Consider the following 12,092-nt stretch of genomic DNA (forward strand, 5'->3'; position numbering starts at 1 on the left):
GAGACGTCCATGAAATAACCACGCAACAGGACAGAACTAATAGTAGATTCCGAATAATCATCATCGGAATAGGGCCAAATATGGGGATTATCTGATTGTACCCTTTCCTATAATGACTCAAATTAAAAAAAATGCAATTTGATGTTTTGGTTTGATCATTATCACAAAGATAATCGATCAAAAAAGAAAACATTAAAATAAGTCAATACCCACTTTAATTTATTTATATTCTGAATGGATGGTCAATAGACTTCTTTCATAATGGCGGCCAAATAAAATATTCTTCTGTTTTAATGCTAATAAGCCTTTCTAGCCTAGCTGCGACGAGCAAATTTCAAAAGAATATTTGTTTCAAAACGAGGGCAGATGTAAAGGAGGTCACCATTTGTGAAAGTGGTCTGTCACGAATGCATATTAATAGATTTCACATATTAAGCTCAATTCACCTTTATTACTCGGCGGCCATTTTGAAGTCCGTGGGGAATAAAAACTTTGCCTTTGCATTGTTTGCATTTTAATAATCTCCACCTGGATGGTACTCGTAGTCGTTCTCGACCTATAATCTAAAGCTCTCTAGTATTTAAGGACAGACGCATAGCTGACGTCATCATCATTAAAAAACAAACAAAAAAAAACTTTCAACTCTTTATTGACCGAATGCAAAAATGGCCGCCAACAAATTATTCTTTTGTCTTTGTGTTAATTAGCCCAACTAGCCTCGTTCACACACGTAAAATTGAAAAGAAATTGGGCTGTAAAACGAGGCTAGTGAGGCTAATTAAGACAAAGACAAAAGAATAATTTGTTGGTGGCCATTTTTGCATTCGGTCAATTATATTAAAAAAACAGATCTTATGTTCCCGCCTTGTGCGTCTGTTTAGTAATATGGAGCTTAAGCACGCGCGTTTTTGAGACGCGGACGGCAACCGGAAGTGAGCTGTTTTCGCTTTAAACTTGTCTTCACACCATCATATTTATATTGCGAAGAATCTTTTCTCCACGAGAGATGATTAGTATTAAAATGTGGGAGACACCACTTTACTGGAACGCGAAATGTTCTTTTCCGGTTAAGCTCCCTAATAGGTCATAAAAGACGTCAAAATGTGGAAAGAACACCACTGTCACACGAGGACTGTTCTTTTGTTCTTACCACATTTTGAGGTCATCTGCAAGGGACATGTTCACCTCAGTGTGCTAACATCGTACAAAAACCCTTGGCTTCAATCATTTTACGTTTGTTGTTGTTGCTGCTGTTATTTTTTTACAAATACTGGTACAGTTTGCAAGGTTCTGCATTATGATTTTCCACAAACTAAAGTTTCAATTACAAGATTTACATTTATTTATATAAAAACAAGATGAAAAAAAGCACTTAGATACAAAGAACCGAAAAAAGCGATAATAGACATTAAGAGAAAAGAAGCGACGTATCCAGATCAAAGCTAAAAGAGCTTTCCAACTTTCCATAGAGTAGTTAGTTCCTACACAGCGCTTCATTGGTCCGCACACCAGCTGGATAATGATCTATATAACGGATAGCGGTATCCACCTTCTGAGCAAGTGGGGCCTGATAAAGAAAGGTTTCTTTGTTGGATTTTACTTACTTGCTTCTGAGCACACCACCGACGCATCTTCACCGTGGCCACAGTTGTGGTTACCCCACCCACTGTTCCCACAATCTGTTAAAGAGCGCTCGGATCCCGCACAGTCTACACTGTCTAGCCATATGGAACCGCTACCTTTCCCAAAATGGGCCTTGTGTGGAGCAGAGATAGCAGAGCCGAATCCAAGTTCGCGACAAACAACCTTAGCATCTATGATATCCCAGAAATCATCACAAACTGTTCCCCATGCTCCATTATAATATATTTCCACTCGTCCTTCGCCTCTTCGAGTTCCTTCAACCAGTCTCAGCGCTCCATTTGTGAATAAAACAAAAAGAAACCAAAAGTGTAAATTTCATTGTGTTAAGAAGCAGCGGGGTACAACAAGACAAACAACAGTGTGAGTTAATAATTTATCAGCTTACTTGATGCAGGTGTTGTTACTGTGGCTGAAAAATCAAAAGAACACTTGTTCGCAAGTAGTTTGGAAACTTAATACCTCATTACTATCTCAAGGTAAGTTTTACATTTTAAATGCACTTGTAGTCTCAAGTTCCCAACTGCGAGTAAAACAGTTGTAAATAATAGCTTATTTTCACTTTAATTAAAAGCAGAGACACAAATACTGAACAAATGGGGAATCGATTGTCTGGTGACCACAAGGATTGTTAAGTAATCCTAGATTCCTACAACTCGTAACAGAGGACTCAGACCCCTTGCAATGCACATTCCTTTGCCATACCTGAACCAAAACTGGCATTTATATATATTGGAGCAGGGTAAGTGAAGAGGAATCTAAGCTCCCGCGAGAAACGATTTGCGCGTCCTTCATATCCCACCCATCCCCAAAAACAGTTCTCCAGCTTCGACCATGATAAATTCCACCCGCCCTTCCTTTTTTCGAGTTCCTCCAACTAGCCTTAACATTCTATCTGCAAGTGAAATTTGAGTCGACAATAGAGCTAAACGCAGGCATAAAGCCAAACAGATCCCATTTTTTCATGTAAATGAGTTTAACAAGAAAAAACATTCCTGATACAAACCAACTTGCTTCGTTTTTATGTAGACTTTGTAGTCAAGAAATAGGGAAGTGATCCCCGTGGCCTGACAATTACTTGTAATTTGTTCACACATTGCTCCTTTGCTGCGAAGTTTCTCAGACAATGTGGTTCATTTTGACTCTAATTGATCAACAACGAGACGTCCTTGAAATAAGGACGGAGAACTAATGGTAGATTCCGAATATTTTTTATCAGAATAGGTCCAAATGTGGGGGGTTAGTTTTCTTAGCGCACCGTAATCTCCCTTGCACAATGTTGGGAATAGTGAAATAACTCTAAGTTTGGAATGGATATCTTTTTCAGAGGACGGCAAAGGAACCATATTTTTTTACCCGGAAATAGAAGACGAGAAGTAATTTTTTGGTATCCTTTCCCGGTTGTACCCTTTACTATAACGATGACTCAAAATGCTATAATAGTAATACAAATTGATGCTTTGGTTTGATTATTGTTAATCAAAACCGTAAATCAAAATCGATCAAAAACGTAAACATAAAAAAATGTCAATACCCGCTTTAAGTAATGTTTAAAAAACGAGTAGCAGTGTTTTATCTACGCCATGTGTTTTTAGACCCGATAAAACTCATGTTGCGAGTTGTTTGAACGGCCTCAAAAACAATCCTCAAAAAGGGTCTCCCTTTAGACTCAGGACAATTGTTCAAATTTTAGGAGGAGATTATTAGCATACAAGTAAAACAAGGTAGGCTCTTTCCGTGCCAAGTGGCCCAACACGCCGGAGCTTATCCCCGGTTTCCTGAAGCGACAAGGAGTATTTCTACTTCTCCCTGGATGGGATGCTAGTCCATCGCAGGGTTACCCCCAGCCTTGAATTCACCTGGGCGAAGAGAGGCACCGTGGGAGTAAAGTGTCTTGCGTGAGAACACACAACACAATGTCCCAAAAAATGTCCCCGGCCAGGACCCGAACCCGGACCACTCGATCCGGAGTCGAGCGCACTAACCATGAGGCCACGGCGCCTTCCACAAGTAAAACAAACCATGCCTAATTAGTGTTCTTTATAAAGAGAATAGTAAAGAGGAGTTATATATCAGGATGTGAAGCTCAAGCACGTGACTTTTTATCAGTGTTTTGATAGGCTATTAGGCTCATGACTTATTAATGAATGTTTTAATTGACCTTGTTATGGGTGCATTCATGTTAGCACGAGGAGTGAGCAGGCACCTTAAGGTTGAAATAGCCAATTTTTGGCTATGAGAACCCTACGGCACATGTTCTCCTACGTAGAGTTTCCCAGAGCCGTGGGTCGATCCGAGGCTCTGGTGACGAGAATGTTGGCAACCATGGACAGCTATTTCGGCTTTGTTGGGCCGCATTAGCATGGACTTGCTACTTAAAGGGGTGCCTAAAACACCCTCCTGGTATGTTGGATATGCCATGCTGATGAGGCACAACATGGCCGAATTGCCAATAGACCTTATTCACGATGTTGGATTTGCTATTATCATGTAAATTAGCTTCACACTTCTTAGAGGGCAAACAATACAAGTTCGAGAGGTTATAACGAATACCTTAGCCACATAGATGATTTGTTTCACGTTCATTGAATGTTTATCACTTAAGCAGTAAAATACAATCATTACACAAGTTACTTCGACGTTTTTTTTAGTGAAAAATGAGCAGATAACGAAGTAGAAAGTCAAAATGTCAAAGACAATCAAAAGATATAACAATTTTATAAAAGGTACTTAATTCTAAATACTAAAATGGACTTTTTGCAATGTTATTTCAATATTTCGTTGACCCGATTTTCCGCAATTTGCTTTTTGCTTAATGTTTGCCCCCCAGCATAACACATGGCTAATTTGCATGACAATATGAAAACCAACATGGCGGCTATCGTGAATAAGGCCTATTGACCGCGTGAAACGGTTGTGCGCATGCGTGATGTGTGTGCCACACCGGGGACTTAAACCGGGTTGTTGTTATGGTGTGTCACCTTGCTTTTTTTGCATTTTAATTGGCTTTCTCCTCTGACCTTTTAGAGGACAGACGCATAGCTGACGTCATCATTAAAAAAACAAACATATTTTATGTTGCCGTGCGTCTGTTCAGTAAAAGGACTTTAAAATCTACGACGTGACGGCAACGAAAACGTCACAAATGTTGCATATTTGCACGCTCTGCAAGTGCATTTTTCATTTTTGTACTTTTTTTTGAACGTGAACTTAAGGCAGCCAATTTGAATTTTCTGTCGTAGCTTCCACACCGCACCTCCTAATTCAGTTCCTGGAAAGTTGTGCTAGCTTTTAAAAGTTAGAAAAACCGGCGACGAACAGATTAATAAACCTGAACTTGCAATTTTAAATGACGATTTCGTTACCGTCGTGTCGAAGATCTTAAACTCCGTAGTATGGAACTTAAGCAACGGCGACGGCAACGAGAACGCCATCTCACAATATAAATTCGCGTTAATGTAATCACTTCGTGACTATTTCAACCTTTTTAACATTATAAGGGTGTAGTTCCTCTAGAATGACATTGGTCAGAACGGCGCTTAATTTAAGGCAGAAAATGAAAATCAATCTTCAAGTACTAACGTCCTTCATAAAACCTCACCTTGTTGTTTTGCAGACGACGGGAAAAAAATGGACAAAAGTGAAAATCGCACGTGCAGGGCATGAAAAGCTATTGTTTTTGCCCACTAAATATGCAAATTTGTAACGTTCTCGTTGCCGTCGCCGTTGTCATTGCTTAAGTTTCCTAATAGCGATATTTCTTGTTTACAAACATTGACGTCACTTTTCTTTTGATATTCCAATTTGGCAACCACGGAACAAAAGAAGTCATTGTTTTAACAGCCAATTTCAGCCAATTAGGTTCTGGTTAGCATATTAATGATGCGTGACGTCACCAGAAACAGCGTTACAGGTTACAGAAGACTTCAAAATGTGGAAAGAACTTCACTGACACACGATGCGATCCACTGTTTTATTTTCTTACTACATTTGACGTCATCTGCAAGCGATGCAATGATTTCACGTTGTTGTTGTTTTTACAAATACCGGTACATTTTACAAGGTCAGTTTTAACATGTTTAACATGATGCCTATAAATTCTGTTAGAAGATTCATATTACATAAAAAAACGGAAAGAAAAAAAAATCACTTATTGATGCAAAAACAGAATAAACGATAATAGACAGTAAAAGAAAGGAAAAGACATATCCAGATAAAAGCGAAAAGAACCACAGAGCAGTTCTTTAGAGCGTTCATCCGCTGGATAGGGAACTATCCAGTGGATAGCGGTATCTACCTTCTGAACCAGTGAGACGTGATAATGAAAGATTGCTTTGTTGGTTTTTACTTACTTGCTTCTGAGCACACGACTGACGCATCATTACCGGGGCCACAGTTGTGGATACCCCATCCCCTGTGAGTACAGCGTGTGAAGGAGCTCTCAGGTCCCTTACAATTTACATCGTCCAGCCATATGGAACCGCTACCTTGTCCAAAGCGAGCACCTTGTGGAGAGGAGATGGCAAACAAGAATCCAAGTTCGCGACAAACAACATAAGCATCTTTGATATCCCAGTCATCATCACAAACTGTTCCCCAGATTCCATTGTGATATATTTCCACTCGTCCTTCGCCTCTTCGAGTTTCTCTAACCAGTCTTAGCGCTCCATCTGTGAGTAAAACAGTAACACACCAAAAATGTAAATCATTGTGTTAAGAAGCAGCAGAGTACAACAAAACAAACAACACTGCAAATTAATAATTGATGAGCTTACTTGATCCTGTAGTTGTTACTGTCTCTGAAAAATCAAAAGAATACAATTTCTCCCTTAGTAGTTTGTTACGTAACACCTTAATATCTCAAGGTACGTTTTACATTTCAATGCATTTCCTTAACAGATTAGTCTCAAGTTTCCAACTTCGAATAAACTGACAGTTGAAAACAAGTCTAGAGGTTATTTTCACTCTAATTAGAAACGGTTGCACAAATGGGGATATCGCTTTTCTGGTGACCACAGGGGTGATTAAGCAATCACTGTGCCTACAACTCGTGACAGAAGACTCAGCATCAATCCTTGCGCTGTACTTTCCTTTGCCTCACAGGGTTACTGTGTTAATCAAAACTCGCATTAATTAGAGCAGAGTAAGTGAAGAGGAATCAATGATCCCGAGAAACGATGATACATTTCCACTCGCCCTTCTTCCCCATTGTTTAGTTCCTCCAATTCGTCTTAACATTCTATCTGCAAGTGAACGTTTGAGTCGACAGTAGGGCTAAACGCACGGATAAAGCCAAGCAGAACCCATTTCTTAAATACGGTTAGCAAGAAAAACTGTTTCTGATACAGACCAACTTGTCTCCTTTTGATATAGACTTAGTAAGCATTTCTAAGAGAAAGTGATCCCAGTGGTCTGATATATAGTCACTTCAAATTTATTCTTACGTTGCGCCCTTGCCGCGAAGATTATTTTTATCGGATGTTTCTAAGACTGCCTGGTCCACTTTCACTCTAACTGACCAATAACGTAACGTCCTTGAAATAACTAATTGTAGATTCCGAATAACTTTAGTCGAAAATAGGGCACAATGTTAGGAACAGATAGAAAACTCCAAGTACTAGTTTGGAAAGGGTATATATTTTTTAGATGGCGGCAACGACACCAAAACTGTTTACCCGAAAAATAGATGACAACTGATTGTTTGTTATCCTTGCCTGATTGTACCCTTTACTATGATGACCGGAAACCGAAACAATTTGGTTTGATTAATGTAAATCAAATCTATTAATGCATTCGTGATTGACCAATCAGAAATGCGATATTCTGTTGAGCGTGTAATAGGGTCCATTGAAGAAGGTAATAATAATAATAATAATAATAATAATAATAATAATAATAATAATAACAGGAAAAATACACAGAGCTACGTGCAGGCATCAAACAACTTTATAAGAGCACATGCGTTAAACAAATCAATATTGTTTTTAACTTTCTCGAAGGCTACCATGAGGAGCTAAGGAAAGGACTAAGCTCAATAACGAACACTGAAAAAGAGCTGTCCTTCCTTACTGAACGCTGTCAGAAATGGATTATTTTCCAGAACGCAAATAAAGTTAAGAAGTTCTATGAATATGTATAAACTGTTTGAATGTAAAGAAAATGATAAAGGGTAACGTAACTAGCCCAGACTCATGTCTGCAAGTTATGTAAATGATTCATGCAAACAAAAATGAAATCTTCCATCATCATAATAATAATAATAATAATAATAATAATAATAATAATAATAATAATTCCTGAAAACCATTGACCATGTCGTGGCAGGGCGCCCTGAGCTGGCCAAAACTGAATCCCTACACAGACATGACAAAGCCGCCACGTACCTACACTGGAACATTTGAAAAGAGCTAAATATAGACATAGAAGAGAAGTGGTATGAGCACGAACCCCATACAACAACAGAAAAAGACAACATCACAATCTTATGGGATAAATTGTGCCAATACAGACAGACCGTGAGATAAAGGAGGAGAAAAGCTGCCTACTCATTGATATGTCCATCCCCACTGAAAAAAACACCTCAGTTAAAGTTACTGAAAAGTTGTAAAAATATATAAACCTCGAAATAGTGGTTAACGAATCTGGGGGATGAATGTCACAACGATTCCAGTGGTGATTGGAGCACTGAGATTTATAAAAAACGGCTTGGAGAAATACATCAAACAAATCCCGGGTAATATCAAAATTACTGAACTACAGAAGATTACACTACTACTAGGATTACACTAAGAAAGCCACTCTCCATCAAGTAGACTTTTACCTCATTTTAGCCCCAGGCCCAAGGAATAGGCTCGGCTATTATGTTGTAATATGACATAAAGTTAAATGAGATATATGAGCATAATAATAATAATAATAATAATAATAATAATAATAATAATAATAATTATAATGATAATAATAATGATAATAATAGTAATCATCATCATCATCATCATAACAAAATCCTCAAAGACATCGATGGGAAAACCACTCAAATAAATTCACGAAGCCCACACGCCATAAAAGACCTTCTACGACAAGCACTGCAAAAGAAATACATAGAGAATGTGAAAGAGCAAGCATTGCTAGATGCACTAACCACCAAACAACTCGAAGACCCCGACATGGCACCGAACGCAAACCAAGTTTTCAGAAAATGAAAAAACATTCCGGACATCGTGTATAGTGACAACAAAGGCATCAGACAGCAACTCTCACCAACAAGAACTTATCAACAGACAAAACTTCAAACACAAGTCCCAAATACGAAATGCAGAATGTGCGACTCTCAGACAGAAGCAACATCCCATACATTAACTGGATGCAGCAAGATTGCCCAAAGCCTTTACAAAGCTAGACACGATGGAATGCTGCGGCCAATCTACCACCACCAACTACAGAAATACAACTTCCAAGAGAATAACAACGAAAAACCTTGGTATATGCGATCAATACCAACAGCTGTCGTGGAAAACGCAAACGCAAAGATTCTAATTGGACAATCCCTTTCAACTGGAGAGTGTCCCAGAAAATGGTACCAACAAGATCGGTTTAGCCGTATTGGACAAACAAGGCAACTAGTGGCTGATAATCGAAGGCACTGCATGCCAGATAGGAAGAATCAAGGAAAAAACATCAATGAAGCAAGAAAAGTACATTGATCTAAGGAAAGGAATAAAGAACTTATACAAGGATCACACAGTAACTCAAATCAACGAAGTATTCGACTTGAAAATGGAAAAGGAACTTAACAACATCACAGGAACAGGCAAAGAAACTGAATATGTTATTATTAAATGCCAAAAGTGGCTCCTTTCACAAAACAATGAGATAGTTAAAAATTTCTACGGGTATATATAACTATTATAACAGTGTTACATGTAACGCAGAAACAACAAGGCATAGGTGTCACCTGCATTGTTGTAAAAGAAGATACATTGAACGGCGAAATAATAATAATAATAATAATAATAACAATAATAATCACGATGATAATGATGATGATGATGATGATAACTTTATTTGACTGTCAATGGATTTAGCACAAGAGCACTAGTTGAAGTCACCAATGAAATTAACTCGCATCAAATCAAAGATCGATATCAGGTATTGATGTTGTCGGTCAAATCCGTCCTCAGACTGAATCCGTTTTTACCTAGGTTTAATTCGTGATCCACATTTTTTTTACTTAGGTTGAATATGCACTCTACCTTGCTTAAAACAGCAATTTCACCCCCTTTCCACCCCCTTCCCCCCAAAAATGATTGAAAACACCTTTACCTTCCCTCAAGCTCTGTCTTAAGCATCTCAGCTCATCTTCTTAATGTTTCATATCATCTTATCGGTTTCTGTATTCATACACTTCCATTTAGGATCAACATTGCGACAGAGTTGGGGAACAAAGAACTGTACTGACCTTCCAGATCTACAGTCCTTTGTCTTCACCACTACACTACGACGACGAATATGTTCAACCAAACACAGTTCTTGTCATTATGCACTTTTCTATGTATAAAAACCAAAACTAATTCTAACCTGACCATAATTTTCTCTACGCTTAATTTAGGCTCCAAAAAAGTTTCTTCAATCCATGTGAGTGCGTATTCAACCTAGGTAAAATGAGATCTGATCATCAATTTAACCTAGGTTAAAACGGATTCAATCTGAGAACGGATTTTACCCACAACACTGACACTTTTTGATATTTACGTTTTTTATCCATTATGTTTGTGGTTTTTATATGGAAACTCAATTATGCAGGCATTTTTAGTGGTCCTCACTTATGATCTATCGGAGGACAGAGGCGACGCATAGATGACGTCAAATATGTAAAAAAAAAAACAAAACGGATTCAAACGGTTAAAACGGATTCAATCTGAGAACTGATTTTACCTACAACACTGACACTTTTTGATATTTACGTTTTTTATCCATTATGTTTGTGGTTTTTATATGGAAACTCAATTATGCAGGCATTTTTAGTGGTCCTCACCTATGATCTATCGGAGGACAAAGGCGACGCATAGATGACGTCAAATATGTAAAAAAAAAAAAAACAATCAAAGGTGATGGGGTTCTATTTGTGGTGGCTTATTTGTTCTCTGAAAGAGGAGTGAATTGGGCGTCAACACTGGAAGGTCGACGTCTTCTTCAACACAGCTAAGTGGTCGATTGATCAAGGCTATCTCAACATGTAGCATGACTTCACATAACTCCTTAAAGCCCATCATTCCATTTCCGATAGCTTTGTAAAGCGACGTTTTGACCATCCCGATGAGGTTCTCGAAATTCAGTGATCTCCCTACCACGTCTCTCGGCTAAGATTAAACTGCCACTTGATCTTTTCTTGTGCAAGGTAGTCTTGGACGTTCTCATCAGGCATGACTTTCCGGAGCCATCTTCCAGTACTCAGAAATGTCTTTCGTTGTCGGAGTAGATCTTTCTGGGACGCCCTCGGCGTGCTATGAACTTCTCCAAGCTTCTCGTTTCCAGGCTCTATGTAACATCCAAGTAGAGCAGTTGCTCTCGTGAGGTTACGTTAGTACAGAGTGATGCATGCCTTTCCTTCCATCCTCGAACGCGGACCCGATACTTGATTGGTCCTGCGAAATCTACCCCTATAACTACGAATGGTGTGTTCCCATCTGAACCGGCTGATGGCAATTGGCCTGGTGGTGGGTTGCTCTGAGCAATTGCTTGGAAGCACTTGCAACCTGCACTTGATTTAATCACTCGTTTGGTAAACCTCCTCAGATGTGGAACCCATTGACGTTCTCGTACCTTTGCCATGGTTAATCCCACACCTCCTTGCAAAGTGTCCAAAAGTGAATGTTGCGTTAGCTTGCGAGTTTAGATTGTTGATCCGTGTAGATAGATAGAATAAATACCCAGTTGCCTCCCTCGGCATACACCTTATTCCAAAATGGCTTATTATTGCGGGAAGTAAAATCCGAAATTGAGCACTAGTTTTTATGTTGGTGACGCGGAGCAGTGAGGAGAGTTTCTTAAACCAAGCCAAACCTTGTACCAGGCTTCGTATTCCAAAGGAAAGCACCAAACAAGCAAAAGGGGATAGTACATACGTGTTGTAGTAAAGGAGATAAATCTTTAAATTTGCTTAGCATTTTAGAGGACTAAACTAGAGGGGACTGGAACTTGTGGGCTATAGACCGAGATATCTCACCGGGCTCAACAGACTGCGTATTAGGGAAATAGTCAAAACAATTGTACACTGACAGGACCCACCATACATCGAAAAAGATGGTGGTATCTTCTTGTAACCCATCCCTCCCACCTTAAAAGATGGTCTCTTGGTTGTATAACCCCCTCTCTATCACGAGTAAGCACTGACGAAAAGATTCAAACCTCGCTATGCTGACTTCCTAACAATGCAAGCTTCATGCAGACAG

General features: G+C 39.0%; 1 protein-coding gene across 1 annotated transcript in view; it reads right to left on the reverse strand.

The window, feature by feature from the left end:
- Positions 1 to 11,472, reverse strand: part of LOC137995260 (deleted in malignant brain tumors 1 protein-like) — a 31,967-nt gene extending 20,495 nt beyond the window's left edge. The window contains exons 1-5 of the mRNA XM_068840836.1: positions 11,464 to 11,472; positions 6,417 to 6,492; positions 5,994 to 6,311; positions 2,030 to 2,053; positions 1,605 to 1,922 (exon numbers count right to left, since the gene is read on the reverse strand). Coding sequence (XP_068696937.1) covers positions 1,605 to 1,922; positions 2,030 to 2,053; positions 5,994 to 6,311; positions 6,417 to 6,492; positions 11,464 to 11,472 — 745 coding nt within the window. The remainder of the gene's footprint in view (positions 1 to 1,604; positions 1,923 to 2,029; positions 2,054 to 5,993; positions 6,312 to 6,416; positions 6,493 to 11,463) is intronic.
- Between the last annotated feature and the right edge of the window lie 620 nt (positions 11,473 to 12,092).

Source organism: Montipora foliosa, chromosome 3 (genome assembly GCF_036669935.1).
Source record: "Montipora foliosa isolate CH-2021 chromosome 3, ASM3666993v2, whole genome shotgun sequence".
NCBI classification, from domain to species: Eukaryota; Metazoa; Cnidaria; class Anthozoa; order Scleractinia; family Acroporidae; genus Montipora; species Montipora foliosa.